General features: G+C 45.8%; 1 protein-coding gene across 1 annotated transcript in view; it reads right to left on the bottom strand.

The window, feature by feature from the left end:
- Positions 1-3,321: 3,321 nt before the first annotated feature.
- si:ch211-180a12.2 (uncharacterized) overlaps positions 3,322-20,362 on the bottom strand; it is an 18,164-nt gene continuing 1,123 nt past the window's right edge. Inside the window, exons 2-13 of the mRNA XM_056577851.1 lie at positions 18,451-18,774; positions 17,834-18,130; positions 16,971-17,276; positions 15,820-15,930; positions 15,206-15,367; positions 14,338-14,565; positions 14,020-14,070; positions 13,467-13,721; positions 12,891-13,256; positions 5,253-5,522; positions 4,366-4,659; positions 3,322-3,794 (exon numbers count right to left, since the gene is read on the bottom strand). Of these exons, the coding sequence (XP_056433826.1) occupies positions 3,763-3,794; positions 4,366-4,659; positions 5,253-5,522; positions 12,891-13,256; positions 13,467-13,721; positions 14,020-14,070; positions 14,338-14,565; positions 15,206-15,367; positions 15,820-15,930; positions 16,971-17,276; positions 17,834-18,130; positions 18,451-18,774 (2,696 nt within the window). The 3' untranslated portion in view covers positions 3,322-3,762. The remainder of the gene's footprint in view (positions 3,795-4,365; positions 4,660-5,252; positions 5,523-12,890; positions 13,257-13,466; positions 13,722-14,019; positions 14,071-14,337; positions 14,566-15,205; positions 15,368-15,819; positions 15,931-16,970; positions 17,277-17,833; positions 18,131-18,450; positions 18,775-20,362) is intronic.

The following is a 20,362-nucleotide window of genomic DNA, read 5'->3' on the forward strand; positions in this document are numbered from 1 at the left end:
GCTGGTGCTCAAGTGATCCAGAGAGACAGAGAGAGACAGGGACAGAGACAGAGAGAAATAAATAAATAAAGAATGAGATAAACAAAGGGAGAGAGATAGACCAAGAGAGACCGACAGAGAGAGACAGACAGACAGACAGACAGAGAGAGAGAGAGAGAGAGATAGACAAAGAAAGACACAGAGAGAGAGAAAGAGGCATACAGATAGAGACAGAGAGAGACCGACAGAGAAAGACAGATACAGAGAGAGAGAGAGACAGACAGACAGACAGAGACAGACAAACAGACAGACAGACACCGAGCGAGACAGAGGTATTACGACATGATGGGGATTCCTTGCAGGACCTGTTGGTATTCTTTAGAGTAGTGGGGCTAGGTTCACACCAGATCATTGTCACTACAGCATGGCTGAGTCATGAGCCGTTAGTGGGCGGGTTCTCCATCTCGACGTCTGCTCACTCTCCATATCGTCATTCCCTGTAGCTTGTTCTCATACACCTCACATTCATTACCAAATCGAGGCCCATCTGTAATTCCACGTTTCCCCACACAGTAACTAACTGAAGCTATCGCGCTGCAAGATGCCCTTTAAACTCCAATGTTTGCCCCAGATTAACTGCAAAAGGTCATGCGAGTTTAACTCACTGCCCATCCCCACTATAGCAGAACTAAACTCACTGCTTAACACCACCATAGCAGAACTAAACTCACTGCTTATCCCCACTATGGCAGCACTAAAACAGGCCAGGTGAGCTACACTCACGGCACACTTTAATGATGTAAACTGAGCCAAGCCAATCAGATGCAGTAGATTACCAACTCGTTAAATATTAACATTAAAAAGAAAACGACTTGAACTTGAGTTTGTCACTAAATACCTCAGAGAGCAACTGAAGATGTCGTTACAAATCGATTTCACACACACACACACACACACACACACACACACACACACACACACACACACACACACACACACACACACACACACACACACACACCTGTTCTTCTTCCAGCTGCCTCTGAGCAAGGCAACTGGAAGAAGACCTAGCAACTGTTAGAGACCGACAGAGAGAGAAAGCCGCTTCATTCAAGTTCCGGGTTGAAGTGATCTCGACCGACAGAGAGGGCTTGGTTTCATATCCCATTTCCACTTCGAGCAGCAGGGATAGTGTTGGAGCAGACTGAACACCTGAACTGTCAGAACAACTGCCACAACAACTTTCTCACAATCCCTCCTAAACATTTCCCCCTACTAAGTATCAGGGCAGATTTGCCCCAGACCCAATCCATGTTCATTACTGCTTCATTCCGACTGCAATGAAAACCCATTGAACACACCTTCACACCAAAACGCGTAACGCGCGCGCACACACACACACACACACACACACACACACACACACACACACACACACACACACACACACACACACACACACACACACACACACACACACACACACACACACACACACACACACACACACACACACACACACACACACCTCTCTCTCTTTGGGACCCCTGTCAGTGACTGAACATAAAGAAGAGACACTAGGGTTCATCCTATTGGACCCCAGCAGACCGCGGGGGTCGGACTCCGTAAACACAAAGACGCGTCTATTTCAACCCCCCGATTAAACGGTTTAGTTTCCAAGATAACTTCCTTGAATTCAGCTAGAAGTGCTCTTACCTCCAAAAGCTCTTCGGCTTGAAAAGCAAACGATAGACCCTTTTTAGAGTCGTAAACGCGGTTAACTTCTGCTGGCCATGGAGAACCCACCAAGTTGTTCCTGGATCGGACCCGGGACGGGTGTTATCTCCGCGGGTTACCTCTGGTCCTTAACACCGCCGGCCCGTCCATGCTCCACACATCTTGGTTATGGACAGAGATCGCTCCATAAACGAACCAAACCATCGAGTATCGCCGAGATCCCGCAGATATACCTCAAAGAACACCTCAGGAAGGGGAATCTCCAGGCAGGCACGATAAAGATTTGGCGTACTCCTCTGGCGTAGAACCGGTAGCACCGGTTGTCTGCGTCAAGAAGGTTTAGCGCAAGTCTGTCTGAGAATACTAACGGATAAGAACTCAGTTTCCCATCTCCGGGGACTACAAATCAAACCCGGATATCCGGCACGTCTCACGTCAAAATAATCACGTTATGAAACATGATGAATGAGTAGATCAAGTCATCGTTTTATTTTTTATATAATTGGTTTTCGGTGTATATTTAAACCTGAGCCGGATCCGATAATGTGTATAGAAAAATCAGATTATTCAATTATGTGTGGCCAGAATCATAAAATAATGAGCAATATGCAGACCATAAGTTTTTGGTCTGGCTTCAATTTGAAAGCAGTAAAAATCTTTACCGTTCCAGAATGTGTAAAATAAATATAAATACATTTAAATTAATTCTAGACGAGTCCTAGTCTATTGAGTATAGCCTATCCACGCTATCTAGTGGTTGTTGATAGTATAACCTTTAACGATTAATCGGTATCAATCTCTCACACACACACACACACACACACACACACACACACACACACACACACACACACACACACACACACACACACACACACACACACACACACACACACACACACACACACACGCGCACTACTGGTAGGATTCTCCGCTCAGATATAGGTGCAGGTTATATACTTTCGGTATCAGAACAGCTCAAGGAAAAAGGTTGTCCTGCTGAATACTTTACAATCATTCCCTACAACTTTGCCCTACTTGCACTTCACTTTAATTAGAAGTGTTGTTATTAACTATTTGCTGCAAAGATATTATACTGTATATATATTTATAAATACTCAAAAAGATTGTTGCACTCTGGCTAGACCCACCTACATTTCGCTGCATTGTAACCTTTTTTTATGTGATGAAAATAGAAAATAAAGTGAATCTAATTTAATTGAATCATTCATACAACTGAAGTACATGACTATTGATCCACAAGGGGGGTTGATATTGCGCCCCTGGTGAAGGGGGTTGTATTCACCCCCCACATGGTATCTGGAGGGTTTGTGGAGAGGGTGGGGGGACAGCTAATGTCCTCCCTGATGCCAGTGTTAGCCCTTGGGTTTGAACCCAGAACCGTTCTGCATGGATTATGTTCTGTTTGGTTGTGTTCTGTCCAGCGGTTGTTTTGTGCCAAACTTACATTTGCTGCACATCCCTGTTTAAATGTATTCTAAACCAAACCATCATAGAGTGCCACTCCCTATCCACACTACTTTATTCATACATCATGTGGCATTCATTCACAGACTTTCCAGACCCGGCATACCGTCAGTCGCTTTTATTAATCAGAAACTCTGTAAAAAAAATATTTTTACACTAAACCCAAACCGAACGGACTCCACATAAAACTAGGACATGTATCTTTAGATTATGAGTCTAAACATTATAAAATCTCTCTCTGTCCACACACACACACACACACACACACACACACACACACACACACACACACACACACACACACACACACACACACACACACACACACACACGTATAACGAAACAATAGGATTACTATTATTACTACTATTTTAAAAAATAAAATAAGAATACAGACTAAAAACTATTGATATCAAAGACAGTGGATTAATAATACAAATAAATAAATAACCTATGGGAAAAGATGGAAATATGGACCAGCTACAGTGTGATATCTTCATTATCATTACATACAGTAGGTTATAAAAAAAAACATCCCTGTTTCAGGCATCCGATTGGTCAAATGGAAGATGACTCCTCCTGTATTGACTCTGAAAGCAGAAGATAGAACACATAGAATAGAACCAGGATTGATCTTCCTATTTCTACAGTTTGATCAGATCAGATATTGGTAAGGGAGCAGCTGATCCTAACCAACCCCCAACCTCTAACCCCCCACCCCCAAACTTGAAACACCAAACTCTAACCTCCTAACCCTACGCTACTTACCCTTGCTTCCTAACCTTTGCTTCCTAATCTAACCCTATCCTCCTACCCTAATACCTAAACCTAACCTCCAATTGATATCCTCCTAACCCTACCCTCTGAACCCTGACCCCAAAGACCTAACCCTGACCCCAAAGACCTAACCCTCAGCTCCTAACCCTAACCTTACTTCCTAACTTGAGATCATCCCTACTAAGAGAAATAACCGGCCATTGAAGTAGAGAACGAGGATACCAATGCGAGATCAGGCTGCTCTAGTGGCCTTAACTGCTTTAGGAAACCCATGCCTATTGCATCACTTCTCCCACCGAAAGATTTGATCCAGAGAAGCATAGAGCTTTAGTAATAATAATCATAATTAATATGAAGCAGTGCACTAGTAACCAAAGGGCATACCTGTCCATGTTCTGTAGACAGGCAGAGCGAGGGCCGGGTGTGAGATCTCCACACATACCCGCAGACCCCTCCTAACTTGGCGGGCGGGCGTCCTCACGTCCACCCGGTTTATGTGCAGGCCCCCGGGCCCAACCTCTTCCTCATCGCTCTCCTCATCCTCCCCATGGCTCTCCTCTTCGGACAGCGTCTTGGTCGCCGCCCAGCTCTCCACATTGTTGTTGTTCTCTCCGTCCACCTTCTGGTCCATGTACTCAATGTCCTCTGTGTCGCTGGGGCTCACCGCCGTCTTACCGCCTGCCAGACAAGAGATCACAGCAAACTTTATTGAAGACCCCATTTGTGCAAAACAACAAGACAAAGTTCTTCTCAACTTTTAAGGAAAAGCCAACCTCAAACTGTTTTGTTGCAAGATAATGTTTAAAAATGGACAACTAAATCATCATCGAAATTGAAAAGATCTGTATTCGTAGATGATTTAAGAATTTGATTCAAAGGTTTATTTATTCATAGCTACATCCGTAGCTATGTTTGCTCATAGCTACGGATCATTGGGGGGGATCAGACGCTTTGTCTTGCTTGTTTCTTTGACCTTCCTTCTCCTTTCTTGGCTTTCCTTTTTTCCATCCTTCCCTTGCTTCTTTCCCTTTCTACTTAAGCATTTGCCTGTTCATATACTAAATACACAGACTTTTACCGTTGAAATTGTTTGATAAAAAGGATTAACGTCAAACATCTTCAGCTGTCAAGCAAGAAATCCCCCCTCCCTCCCTCCCTCCCTCCCTCCCTCCCCACCCTCTGGGGTCGCCCATCCCAGCTGACCCGATACATACTGACACATACTTGATATAAAAGATGCAACCCAGCGGGCGCCCCATTGAAGCCCTAACCTCTGCTCAGAGCACGTCCTCCACTCGGCCGTGTCCCTGGCGCCTCCCCTCCGGGGCCGGCCCGCTGCAGGGCACACACGCTCCGCAGCTCCCGCCGCCCGTCGTCCCCCATCTCCTCCGTCTCGCTGGAGGTCAGGGGTGAGAGGGTGGCGGCCCCGGCTGTCCAGAGCAGGCGCGCCCGCGGCTGGCCGCCCCGCAGCAGCAGGGAGAAGACCCCCACGCCCTCGGTGCTCCAGCACACTGACATGGAGAGGGGGACGGAGGGAGGGGCTGGGAGAGGGAGGGAGAGAGAGAGATTAGGGAGTAGGTACAGGCTCACATGATAGCACTTAAGGTGTATGGGCTTATATAGCATAGCAAGCGTCAAATATAAAAGCTTGATAGGATTTGATCCGTGGCACATTCAGGCAACGAAACCCCGCCATACAGAGGTTGATTCCTTGAATCCAGGCAATACGGCAAGATCCCATTCAAATATATGCTGACAAGCTTTAAATAATGCTATGTATGGATCTATTGATATAAATTGAATGAACCAAACCACGTTGCCGCTAAATGTAATTACTACAAGAAACATTAAGCGTGGGATATCTGAAAAAATAAAGTAGGCCTACAAATATTTACATTTTAGAAATAACTTGTAGGAGCAGAAGGTAACAGCTGAGCCTGACCCCATGGCATTTGTAGTATTTAGTATTTGAAAACATGCTAGTATTTAATGTGTACTGCCTGACATGCTAGCATTGAATGTATACTGGCTGACTGGCTAGTGAAGCGCCCCCTAGTGTATCTGGCTATAAATGGAGTGTGCTCCCCGAATTCCCTGAGTCGGTGTGTCTAAAAGTATAGACCGCAACACACTTGGGGCCCTATCTTGCATCCAGCGCAATTGACTTTCTACACTGACGCATGTGTCGTTGCTAGTTTGCAACTGGTGCAGAGCGTTCTTTTCCCTCCAGCGCCACACGTCGGTAAATTAGGGAATGATCTTGCGCCCCAAGGGGCGGTTCGGCGAAAGGAAGAGGCGTGTTCTGGCGCAAACGTTCCCTGGTGCCATTTTGCAGTTTCAGAAAACAATTCCGCCACAAACCAGGAAAATACCTGGTTTAAAGTCAGTGGCGCGTTGTTCAGATCCTATTTTAAGGGCGCATGCATAATGTTGCTTGTGCACCTCGCCCATACACTTTGCTTCTCTCATCTACCTAGCCACACAGTCTTGGTAAATTATTTGGGAAAGAACAGCTGATACTGCGGTAATAAGTTGTAGGCCTACTTTAAATCAATGCATCTGCAAACACCGTACAGCAAACACATATTTTCTTGACACAGACATCGTGAACAAGCCCATAACTGTTAGGATTGATGACTATTTGATTGTGAGAAAACATTGTTTTACCGCAATTGAGTGTTAAAACAAATGAATGAATGCGGGCGCGCGTGTGTGTACGTGTAAAACAATGAATGAATGCGGGCGCGCGTGTGTGTATGCGTAAAAAATTATTGAATGCGGGCGCTCATGTGTGCGTACATCTGTTTAAACACACGCAAACTAAACACGTAACGTGTAATACAGGCCATGGCAATGTATATTTTTTGGGGGACACATGCATATTAGGAACACAAGTCGATAACGATAATGCATACAATACTGGTAAGAAACAATGTTTGTTAATGTATTGCGTGTATCATTAAATAGAACCACAGGTACTATGAAGTTGTGGAAGAAAACGCTATTCCATGTGGGAATTAGGCCATATTATTTGGCCATGAATTGAGTCATTTGAAGTTTGAAATTCATGTGGTCATGCATCTGTCTCATCGGAGACTGCAAACGCGCTGTCAAAATATCAACTCGTCAAGATTAAAAGATTAAAATGCGCAACATCGCCATATAACCGCCCACAAAGCTACTTCTCACCTGCATTTCAGACCGTTAAAATAGGGCCCTTGGTGTTTTACAAGCTTTTTAAACGGCAGTGTCCAGCCTTATCACTCATGTCTTCTCTTCTCCTCCGTCTGTCGTTCCCTCTTGTTTAACCCACGTTCCCTTAACGTGCGTCTTCCTGACCTCTCACCCCAACTTCTGATTGGTCATTACTCCAATCATAGTCTCGCAAAGCCAGACCATACTACAGCAAGTAGAAGGGTTTATATTTCTTTAAACCAATCGTTTAGGGCGGGGCTAACCCTGGGAAGCAGCAGCGGTGTCCATCCGAAATAGTGCAAGAACATCTTTCTTCCTCAGGAAATGCTGTAAGCAAATCTTTTGAAGTTCTTTGCAATTTTCAACGGAAAGAGCCAGACATGCTAGCTTTATAGCGCCGTCAAAGTCCTCTTCAAAACTCGCCATACCTATGCCGCTATCCATTTGGATGTACGAAGTGGTAAAGTCGCCAATCGCCCAGCTTTCTTGCGGCATTTCACTGAGGCACGCCCCCTTTCGGTCGTAGTATCTCGTCGCTTTCAAAGTAGAGCGAGCAGATCTGTACAACTAGCAAACAAGATGGCTGCGCCCATAGTCAATGGGGATTGAGCTGTATTTTCTTTGCATTTGTACCACGTTGGGGGTTGTAATGTCGATTTTAAATCCTCTTACACACTTGATTTCATTGCTGCTTTAATCCGGTCACCAATTTATGGTCTTGCTTTGCGTGAAATTCAATGTAAAGTTGTGTTTGCCAAAGAGGCTATGTTGCTAAGGATGACTAGCCCGCTACTACCCCTCGTGGCTCGACAGAAACACGACAGCACTTGTTGAAATAAAAATTGGCGAAAATGGCAAAATATTATTGCAATGTAAAAGGCTTGCAATGTTAATGTTTCTGTAAAGGCTGGCAACCATTATACACTGGATTATTTCTTTTTTCCAAAATAGTTTTCTTCTTAAACTCGTCGGACACAAATAGCAAACTGGAAGGCTGGAGCAAGGGAAATACGTCACGTTCTCGCTGAAGCTGGTCGTTCGTACCAGCCTACCATCAAAATGGATAGCAGCATGACTCGTTTCCGAGTTTGAGGGGGAGCACAATACGGGAAAGCCAGCAACAGGAAGGGGAGGAGTAGCGGTGGAATCCGACGCTGGCGCTATAGATGCTGTCCATTTCCGCTCAGCCAGACTAGTCCAATCATAACTATAAATGCATGAATTGTAACTACGATTTTTTTTAACACATGTACATATTATTTAAAAAAAAATTAGCCTTCAAGAAAACATTTTGGATATAAACAAAATAAACAATATAATGGATTTCAGAAATGCCCAAAATCCCATAGGGCTACATCCTCCCCTTATGTCTAAATGTCCTCATAATACATAAAACACTCATAACCTTACAACTATGTCGAGAAGTACACTTTAAAACCTGAACTCAAAGTTTCTATCATGTTTTATCATCATCATCATCTTATGATAATACCTCTATGAACTAGGGTAAGTGGTTGCTCACTTGCCTCTCCAGGTTCAGGTTCATCATAAGTCTCACTTCTGGTTTTACTTGTCTTTTTTCAGTTGTTCTTGGTCTTAGTGCTCTATTTTCAGTTGTAATTGGTCTAAGTACTCTATTTTTTTTTGTGTTAGAGCTCAAGCTTTCCTTTGGTGCATGCATCCCTGATGGCTCCACTTGTAGAGCCAATCAGAGTGCAAGTCTGGGGATGCTGGCGCCGACAGGACCCAGTGGCTGGAATAGCGGAGCAGTGGACTGGAGATGCAGATGGTGTTATCACTAGTCATTAAATATTATTCTTGTAATTGTATGCGTTCGGATACCTAGGTGGCATTGGTTGCCAGAATTCGGTGATTCTGAAACTATTGGAGAACTGAAATAAGATGGAGGGCCCTGACAGGCAAATTGTGTATGTCCTTCGCTGCGAAAAGCACTTTGACATGCTGTCCAGCCACCTAAAAAACTCTTTCATGAAGGACAGCATGCCAGAAGAAAGGAAGGCTGAGTTGCAAAAAGCCAAAGATTCTCCAAAAAAAATAATTTGCCGGGTTGGTAGACGGTGGGACTAACAGGAACTTTAATCATTGGTAGAGGATGTAGGATCATGCCAAGCACTGGCTGACCGCCTGAGAAGAAAAGGCTTCTTTGTTGTCAGTGGGACAACGGAGAAAGCCCCAGAAGCAGAGGTGAGCTTTTCAGGGAAAGGAAATAAATCCTTGTCTAAGCACGAGGCACTGCTGCAGACAACAAAATAATGGATGCAGGACGCTTGTCAAAAGCTCCAAATAGGCGAGCACTTGGTGACAGACTGGAATGACAGGATAGGCGTTAGCGGCGGAGTATCAATAATTATTCAAAGATGGACGTGAGGCCAGTAAAATCAAAATAAGAAGAGGAGAGGTGGTTTGAGGCCTACTTCACCCACATCAGACCACTAACTGAAGAGGCGAAATCAAGACACGGACGACAAGGGCTGTTTCTACCTGGAGAAATCGGGAAGTCCCAGTTCCGATTTGGACCATCTCTGGAAGCACTGTAAGAAGATCGGCAAGAGAGTGGGCCCTGGAGCAGACCTGTATGAACCAGCCAGTGAGGTTGCAGAGACGTCCTCCCAAGGCCAAAGTTCTGTGTCTGTGAAACGGCCAGCTCAAGACCGCTGGGGAAGGTTTCCTTCAATCTCTTGATGGCCATGCACATTCCAGAGGCGATAGCATCAGTGCTGGATTTGTACGTTTGACGTTGATTCTATTTCAAGTGGAGGAGGTTGCAACTGGAAAAACGTGTGCAACAACTCTCAGCTTGCCTTGGCAGACACCCACCAAAAGAGGCAAAATGATAGCCCTTTCTGCCATGCAGAAGCGGGACACAAACCTCCCTGCTTTCCAATAAGTTCTTTGGGTCTGGGTATCACCCTTGAAGTCAGCCATTGAAGATGATGAAGCCATTCCCAAATCAGTCATTGACCAGATGTCGAAGGGGATAGACATTAAGGATATTGGAGAACCAAAGGGCAAAAGGTGTTATTGCGACCATGCCTTTCTCAAAAGGAGATATCATCTGTGACCACGGGCAGCTCATCTCAGAATCTGAGGGGAAGGCACTGATAGAGGAGCAGCAGGAGGCTATCTACCTCTTCTTTATCAAGGGCAAGGGTGGTGCCAACTAGGGATGGGCATGATTAATCGACGATCGGCTATTTGATCATTAAGAATTTCGTCGATGACGGACATGACGGACAGCCGATGACGGCTAAAAAATATCTTCACGAGGTGTGTCTTTTTACAATTACCATTGTGTTGTGTTATTCAGCAGAGAAATAGTCCGCCAAAGACGTTGACGTTGCTTAGCAACCGGACACGCTGGGGTTGATAAGTTAGCGGACTACTTGTGGAATGATAAGAAAGACGTGAATCAGGCAAAAAAACAAATTTCCTTGACAGCGGTCAAGTTTGTGTCCATAAAAGTACGGATGGACCAATTGCGAACTACTTCAGCTGCTGATGCCATCTCTCTGAGTTAAAAAGTAGCCGCACCTACCCCAAACTAAGTGTATACATGTATAAGTGTATACATGTTGATTATAGCGGACTACACCACCTCTTCTATTCCACATGGAATTCTATTCCGATCAGAGAATTGTATTCTGATTGAGGCGTATATGATTTTTTTTTCAGGGCTCCGTTGCTTTAGAGCGCAGTAGGGCATATCAAGTGTAACCATTGAACGGATCCGGTTTAACTGCCACAAGAGTTGTTCATCTAATAATAAAGATCTCAATGAGGAAAACACGCTGTGTTCTTGTATTTTCTTTACATTTTGAATATAGCATAAAAATAGTTAATTCTAATATTTTTATAAAGTTTTCTGAATCTGAATCTGAATATAAAAATATAAATGATTAATCAAAAATGTATTGTTAATTCTCCCGACGATCGACTAAGACAATTTAATCGAATGCCCATCCCTAGTGCCAAACTCTGCATCGACGCTAAGTCATTCCCCTGTCAGTGTCACTCTGACAAGGGCACCTTTGGCCGGCGCATGAACCACTCTGGCAAGGCTACTATCAACGTGAAGCCTGTGGTCTTCCAGTTGAACTATCCTGGATGAGCCCCCATTTTATGTAGCACCCCCCTAGCGTATCTGGCTATAAGTGGAGTGCGCTATCCAAATTCTTATTTAGCGAGAGATCTCTCTCTCTAGTGTTAAATAATGCACTATTGTAATTGATTCATACTTACTAACTTGTTAGCACCTAAACCTGTTCACATGACACTAATAATACCTATTAGTCTTTAATTTGAGGTAACGTTTGAATAAAGTGACTATATAGCTTAATTAAATAATCACTTTATGATGCAGCTTAATTCAATGCTATTTAGGTAGCTTAATGCAACGAGTGAAATAGCAGGTAATCAATAATCACTATGCAATACTATCAGTTTAAATTCACTTACTGTAAACCCTTTACCTATAAGTTTACTTATCCAACTGTATCATTATCAGAACCCCAAAGACATAGGCAAATATTCAAGGGATCAAGTTTAAACAATTTACTTGATTAAAAATATATTATAAACAAAAGCTACAGTTCAACGCAAATTACCCTTTAAAACATTAAATAGTTCAGTTTCCAAAATACCTCAAACTAAGCCGGCATATAACTAAATAACTTTTAAATTGCGTGCAATGGATTGGCTACTCAAGTCGACAGTCATGTGGCAGGCCCGTAGCGTAGCTTGTGAATGTTGTTAGTAGGGACCTTGAACAAATGTGCTTCGTGCCAATCCGCCAAAAAAAAATGCTGGTCGTCCCGGTGGGTGAAGACGTTGTCGCAGCTGATCAGGGATGGTGCTTGAGAGGATGAGCTCGTTCGGATGATGCACTCGTGGTGGTCAACCGAGCAGGCTACTAATTGGCAAGGTCCTCGGCCAAATTCGGAAAGTAAAATCTCCTAACCTTTATGCCACCTAACCTTTGTGGAAACGACTTCGGGTCAAGGACATAGAACATAGGAAAAGACAGCACTGTTTAAAATGAATTCGACACCACTCTTCCCACCCGGCGAGTATTGCTGATCTCTAGAGTGAAACTACAACAAGAGCTCTTTTGATCACTGCGTTCTTGTTGTATTGATTCAATCAGGTTGTCTCCAACACTTGGTTGTCACTTCTCACTGAGGTCAGATTTGGCCAACGGGAATATTTTAGGCCACTTGTATCATCAATTAACATGCGATAAAAAGAGGCTAAACTTAGGTTGAAGTTGATGTGAACTGCCCCCAGTAGTCCTTCTTAACGTTGGCATTTTCTTTTATTCTCTTCTCTTCTTCTGCTTTACCGTGTCCCTCATGCGTCTTCGCGTAGAGTTGGTAAACTTCATCGGTGGCCTGTTGCTTTAAATATTGCCGCCGTAAAGAATTATGGCATACAAATATGTCCTTTCATTTCGTACAGGTTGGCCTTTCTTTATAGGTCCTTGGCTATTCCTCCAAGTATTTCCATGTCATCTCGTAAGGAAATTTCCTTTCCTATGCCAAAATTACATGCCAACATTATGTGTATGGGCTAATATGCTGGTATACAATACTGGCTAGTATCAGTATTAGCCTACATACATTACGGACTAACATCCTAGTTTCACCTGCGTACTACAGCCCGTGTTGAATGTATACATGCTAGTATTAAATACGTACTGAGTTGGGCGTTCCTCCATCGTCTCTCGATGGGATGATCCAGGGAGCGGTGCTCCACCCGACAGACCACTCCTCCGCCTCCCCTTTCTCCTCCTGCTCTCTCCTTGGCCTCGTCCCTCCTCCTGGTGGGGTGCAGTATGGCCGTGGCGCGGTACAGTCGGGCCTGAGTCTGGACGGGCCCCCACAGCTCACCTCCCTCCACCACCTCCTCCTCCCGGTCGTCCTGCTCGCCCTCCCTCAGGCGGAGCCAGGTCACCGTGAGGTCGGGGGGGTAGAACCCTGTGATGTCACAGCCCAGGGTCGGGGGTTCCCCAGGCATGGAGGCAGAGCTCACAATCTCCGCCACGCACGGCGTCCTGATGAAGCCTGACCGGGCCGGAGACGAGAATCAGACGCTTTCTGTCGTTTGCTTGTTTGACTCTTCTTTCTACTCCTTCGTTCCTTTCTTCCTTGAGTCCTTACTCTCTCTCTTCCTACCCCCTCCCCTTCATCCCTCCCAACCACCCTCCTCTCCCTCCTCCATCTCTCCCCACCTTCCTTACCTCCCTCCCCTCCCTCCCCTCCATCACTCCTCACCTCTGGTCTCGCGGGTGACCGGTAGTCGGAGTGCCACGTGGTGCACTGTCACCCAGACCTTGGTGTTCCCTCGCTCCAGCTCGCTGCGGGGGAGGCGGCACTGACTGGAGGCGGTGAAGAAGCCCTGGGGGTCGGGCCGCGGCGAGGACGAGGCCTGCGAGGCCACAGGGCTCAGCTCGCTGCCCTCGCAGAACCAGCGGAACGTGATGATGTCCGGGTGGAAGTGGGACGCGTGCACCGTCAAGGTGATGGTGTCTAGGAGGAGGAGGATGGATCACATGTCAGATCAAAGATGCCCGTCGACACAGAGGTCACTTACTCCCGGGGGTAACCATGTCTGGACGGTCGCTCAAACCATGTACGCCATACGCCATATATATTTAGAAATATCAGAAAGGTATCAAACAACCATCCCTGACCAAAGATCCTACCCTGTGAGCATCAAATCACAAACCCACGAGAGCAACACCTCACTCAGTTTTGTGGAGGACCCGTGTGGAGGTCATCCTAGCAAAATAGATTAAATATGAAGACTGACGTATCTGGGCCTTACCTGAGTCCTCAGTTACCTCCGCTAGCTGTATCTCGGACACTTCTGGAGCAGCTGGAACAGACAAGTTGATTCGGTTAGCATTTCCCAAGGGCCATAACAAGGATCATGGAGCCGTAGCAAAAGTAGCACAAATGTTTACCAACGATTGAATCCCTGCTATTACATTCAATTTAGGGCATTAAGGTTAGCAAAGTGTGTAAATGCCATCGGTTTTAATTAATTTATCCAGGGATGTGGTACATTTATTGTATCAAGGTTTTTGGGATTGAAAATAACAAATAGGGGAAAAGAAAAGAAGGACACCTTGTAGTCTCTTACCCAGGACAGTGAACCTTTCGGACACTCTCTCGACCACCACCTTGTCCTTGCCCATGTAGGACACCTGGCATTTGAACACCGCCCCCTTATGGACGGAGATCTGCGGGACGAAGGTGAGCGATGACACCAGCTGCTGCCGGTTTCCAGTGGAGTGCAAGGGGCCCTGGTTGTGCAGCTTGTAGTACTCAGTCTGTCCTCTGGAGGGAAGCAGAGGTCCTTTCTCTGATACTGGGGAGGTGAGGGTTAGACCGTAGGGCAGGTGGATGGTGGTTAAGGTGTTATAGAGGCAGTTAAAGTTAGTCTTGGAGGTCCCTTTGGGGGCGTAGGGATTGTGATTAGAGTATGTATTGTTAGTATTACGAGTAGAAGAGAAAACAAAGATTGTTCAAAGTGCATTGTACTTTTTAAAGCCATAGGTAAAAGATTGTGCGGATTCAAGATCCTTGGAGATGCTTCTGTTCTACATATCCAATTCACTTTATATGGAGAGGGCTTGTTTACCTGTGCATGATGTGGGATTGGCCTAGCTGGTTTACCTGTATGTGAGGTGGAAGTGGCCTAGCTGGTTTACCTGTGCGTGAGGTGGGAGTGGCCTCGCTGACTTGTGAGAGGTGGGTAGGTGTAGCCTTGTGGTTGTACCTGTGCGGGCAGTGGCCTAGCCTACCCATTCATGAAGTGTAACAAGACATCATTGCGTCAGGTGTGAGGGGGGGGGGGCGGGGTCGAGCTGGTGTACCTGTGCATCACGACTAAGTAAAGGGAGTGGTCTAACTGGTGTACCTGTGCATCATGTCTAAGTAAAGGGCGTGGTCTAACTGGTGTACCTGTGCATCACGTCTAAGTAAAGGGTTCGGTCGAGCTGTCGTACCTTTGTGTGAGGTGTCGGTGATGGGTGTGTCATTGAGGAACCAGCTGGTTTCGACTTGGTCGACTCTGCGTCCCTCAATGCTAACAGTCACACGGCCCTTCTGTCCAACCACCACGTGGGGAGGCAGAATGATCCCGGACACGCTCAGAGACTTCTGCTTCTCTACAGTAGAAGCGAGCGTGAAAGGTACATATTAAGGTCGATATGCATTTACTTTGTATTTGACTTCCATTGCAGAATGTCTTTGAGTCTACAAAAGAGCTAGAAAAACTAAATGTAAACATGTGTCAAATCTTGGCTTGAAGCCAGCTTTGAATTGGTCTGTAGAAGATAAACGTGCTCCCTAAAGCACGCACCTTATTTAGAGGTTTGGAGGTGCCTTACATTAGCAACTTTGGGAATTAGCCAAGTCAGTAACTTAATCACATTGCCTAATAAATGTATGGCAAACATAGCTGAATCTCAGGCAGAAGCGAAGGATACATCCCTGTTGGCCGAAACAATAGCCGTCATGTATTATAATGCTTTAGACATGCAGTAGTCTCATGTCTTTAGTGGCTGCTGCAGGTTTGGTGCAGTATTGGTTTGATGTGCTTCAGGGTTCAAGGACTCACCGTCCCTCCTGCGCCAGGAGAAGCCGAAGCAGAGCAGGAAGACCAGGACCAGGGAGATGCACATGAGAGCCACAGAGGCCTTGGCAGACTTGGTCAGGACTGGATCTGAATCTGCACTCAAGAGAGTGAGAGTCAGAGTGAGAGTGAAAGAGAGAGAGACTGTACCTTATGGTTGGTTAATACCTAACCCTAAAACATCTCAAATCATACACATGAACTTAGGACACCTCTTACCTAGTACCTTACTTAACAATCTCTTACCTAGTACCTGAAATTATTAATCTCTAACGTAATACCTGAATTAACGATCTCTAACCTATTACCAGAACGTAACCATCTCTAACCTAATACCTTAACTTAACCATCTCTAACTTAATACCATCTAATAACATCTCCAACCTAATACCTAAACTTCACCATCTCTTACCCTAATACCTAAACTTAACCATCTACAACCTGATACCGAAACTCAACCATCTCTAACTTAATACCTGAACTTAACCATCTTTAACCTAATACCTAAAGTTAAAGGGGAACTCAAAATTGCTTCTTTTTGTTTTAAACGTGGTAACATGTATTTTATGATCTTCAACATAGTCATCCATGCCATTTTGTCAATGTTACAAAAATAAGACCGCCATTTAGGGCAAACATGTTAAATCTAATGTTTTTGACAGTGTCTGTGTTCTACTGACCTCCAAACACTAGTCATGTTCTTTTTAGGACGTCAATGTGCCTTTTTCCAAGGAATTATACCATGGGTAATGCCACGGTGTGTGCCACACTGCCTATACAACATCGCTCATACACAATGATGCTACTTATAAAACAAAGTTGGCTTGGGTCGTAAACATTGGGATAAAACATCCCAACTCCTTCCTAAAACTCTCAAAACCCCTTTTTTATAATCTCCTTGTGTTTAAATTCAAGCAGAGGCAGGGGGTTCACTTTCAGTTGAACAATTTCTAACCCCAGAACTAAACTTAACTATCTCACACCGAACACTTAAACAGAACTTGAATGCTCTGCTTTTGGACTTGTGCACTCAGCCTAGACGTACAGGTGGGGCCCCTTCCTTGAGAGAGCCAAACCACACATTTATCTTAATCTCTGGTGAGAAGTGGGAAGAGGGGGGAATTTGGTTGTGGTACCGGGTGGGTCCAGGACTTCCAGGCTGGCGTGGACCTGTGCCGGCTCCAAGGCTCCCGGCTGGTCCACCACACACTGTATATGGCCTGCCTGCTCCCGCTGCTCGGTGCTGAGCGTGAGGTAGCGTGTGGTCCGGAAGGTCCCGTCGGGGGTGGGCTCGCTGACAGGGCTCTGGGGTAGGGTGGTCCCGTTCTGGACCCAGGACACAGAGATCTCTTCTGGGTAGAAGCCGTCCAGGTCGCAGGCAAGCGTGAGGGCGGAGGACCGAGCGGAAACAGGGACGGCCGACATTCGGATGGACGGCAGGACTGCAATGGAACCGGGAGAGAAGAGTAAGACCGAATGATCGTTTGTAAGCTTCTGGAACATTCTAGATTAAATATAGGATGCATCTGGCACACTGTCCTCCTAGAATTGTAAGTGTTATTAAAAAGGGTTTATAGAGGGGGGTCTAGATGGATTGAATTGTATTTTGTTGTGACTTAGTATTCAAATGCCCTCCAGGGGTTTTGGTCCCACCAACGCAGCACTAGAAAACTGTATGGCTTTAGTATTTTTATTCGAGAGTCCAAACACTTGTGACTGAGGAGGAGCTGAGCAATGTTCTACATTAATGCTACATCTCAAATACAGGCGCTATTCTAAAAACTGAATGGTTTTCTTGCCAAACTCTGTCCTGACTTAAGGTCAGGCAAAACAATAGAATAAATTGCCCATAGTCCATGTGTCGTTAGACTGTTGTCTAAAAAGAGTGGCATAACAGCCTTGTTAATACAAATGCGCCAGTGAGCTAGCCTCCTAAGGGGAGCCAGCCCACTCTCACACAGAGAGTACAGTGAGGCATCAGGGACGTTCTTCAGCTCACCGGTGAAGTTGAGCTGGAAGGTCAGGCTCCTGTGGACCGATCCGTGGGTCACCTCACAGCCGAACGTAGCGTTCTGGTCGTCTCGGGAGGGGTAGAAGGTCATGTTCCCGATGGCCCGGTGCAACCCGACCGGACCTGCTGGTGCCCCGTCCACAGGGTGGGGGGCCTTGATCTCCTCCCCCTCCCTGGTCCAGGAGAAGAGGACAGGTGGAGGGAAGAACCCCTCTGCCAGACACTCCAGTTGGCTCTCCCGTTCCAAGACCACCCACTGGGAGACCACCTGGATGGTGGGTGGGGCTGTATTCCGGTGACAAGAGAGAGAGAGAGAGAAAATCGAATCAAGTTGAGACCATGTCAACGCTAAAGCAGATACTTTGAAAATCATGAAAACATTATCTTAAACAGATAAGGTTTGACATGGAAAGTGTACTAGGGACATAGTACACCTGCATGTTAACTTAACTTGGTGCTCATTGGCTGAGCACATCTCTTTAAAGAGGGAGGGAAAGCAGGGAACAGGGTCACTGTGTTTCAGTCTGGCTTTGTCTCATGCATGAAATAGAGTGATTTAAAGGGTTTATATCTGACACCGTCTTTGGGACCCCAGATGATCTCACCCAGGACGCTCAGCGAGACGTTGTGGGACCCCAGTCGGGAGGAGTTGTAGCTGACGGAGCAGACGTACGCCCCCTGGTGGGCCGGGACCACGTCACTGGCCGTCAGGGAGAAGTTCCCCCGGAGGAACGCAGGGGGGTTCCACAGGAAGCCCCCCTGGACGTGCTGCTGCTGCGCGGGGCCGAAGGAGGCCACCTCGGAGCCGTTGCCGCGGGTCCAGGTGACGCGGAGCAGGGACAGGTTGCTCAGCCTGCTGCTGGTGGGGGGCAGGGGGCAGGGCAGCAGCACGGTGGAGCCCAGGGCCACGCTGAGCTGGAGGGGAGACGCTGAGGAGCCAGAAGGAGGGGGGGGGGGGAGGGAGATGGAGGGGGAGAGAGCGGGGGAGTGGGAGAGAAGGAGACCGGAGAGAGAGTGTTGCGGTGAGACATTAGGGAGGTATAGGGAGAGGGTGGAAGATCATTCAGGGGGATGGGGGGAGAGGCAGAGATAAAGGGTTGAAAAGAAGAATTACAAGCAAGAGAGAGAGAGAGAGAGAGAGAGAGAGAGAGAGAGAGAGAGCGAGAGAGAGAGAGAGAGAGAGAGAGAGAGCGAGAGAGAGAGAGAGAGAGAGAGAGAGAGAGAGAGAGAGAGAGCTGGAGGGAGTGTTGTGGAAATATTAATCGTAACTAAAACATTCAATTATATATAAACTATACAAACCTTGTTTATATTACTTTAAACATTTATATAATTGCTAGTCAATTGAAAATGTTTTAGATAGATAGTTCACATCTGCATTTCCACTGGAGCCAGGAGGTCTGATACTGAGGTCAATCTAATGACTTATTTGTTGTGTAGTTTCCTTTAAATGTCTTGCAGCCTTGAAGACATGTTCACTTTACCCATAGTTTATTGCAATTTAACTTGGTCTCTCGCGCCATGGGAGGATTCGCTGTGGCCAATCCTCTCCACGATGATCACTCCCCCTCACCTTTGTTTCCTTTGGATTTACTACCCACGATGTGAAAGTCTCCCTTTAAGAATCATGTTCTTCCATTGCGTCATTGAATGTATGCTTGGTCAATCCCTGCCTGTATATTCCAATGATCATCCACTAAGATGCAATCAACTATTTTGCTGTCAATAAGTTTTCTAAAAATAAAAGAGAGAGAGAGAGAGAGAGAGAGAGAGAGAGAGAGAGAGAGAGAGAGAGAGAGAGAGAGAGAGAGAGAGAGAGAGAGAGAGAGAGAGAGAGAGAGAGAATGAACCCTTATTTTTCCTGGTGCCATCTGCAACTTTAGGCATGAATGTGTTCATGTGTCTTATTTTAAAGACACCGCTGCCTTTCAAACCCCCCCCCCCCCCCGCCCCAGAGAGACAGCGACCCTATCCTCCCTACCATCAACTGCAGATAACAGCATGCTTCACAAATTTCATTTCAGTCTGTTGGTTTTTTTAATTATAAAAAATTATAAATATTATATTTATTATTAATTATATATTTTGGACACATCAGACAGTCACTAGCCTACCCTTTATGTTTCGAAGCATTGCTTTACAAGATCAACCTATCAAAATGGCCTGGTCATTTCGGTAATTCACACCAGTGGGAAAAAAACATTCTACAGCTCCTCTACTGCCTCGAGTAACAGCCATCGATCATCGGAAACAAGTCTTCAACCCGTTTCAGAAATAAGACAGGGATGTTTGTTCAGGATAACTATGTCCGTTTAGATGAAGCTTGTTCACCTTGTTGGAAAATAACACAGAAACACTGCCCTGTTAGGAAACAATGCAGTCTGGGAAATCATTCCACAATCGCAGCCTTGATCTGGAAGTGCAGGTCAGCACACCTTCCCTCAGGTGAGAAGGAGTGTGTGCTTGAGCCTTAACCCATAAATCAGTTTAATCACTAACAGGCTGCTCTGCCTGAGA

Source organism: Gadus chalcogrammus, chromosome 18, assembly GCF_026213295.1.
Source record: "Gadus chalcogrammus isolate NIFS_2021 chromosome 18, NIFS_Gcha_1.0, whole genome shotgun sequence".
Classification (NCBI taxonomy): Eukaryota; Metazoa; Chordata; class Actinopteri; order Gadiformes; family Gadidae; genus Gadus; species Gadus chalcogrammus.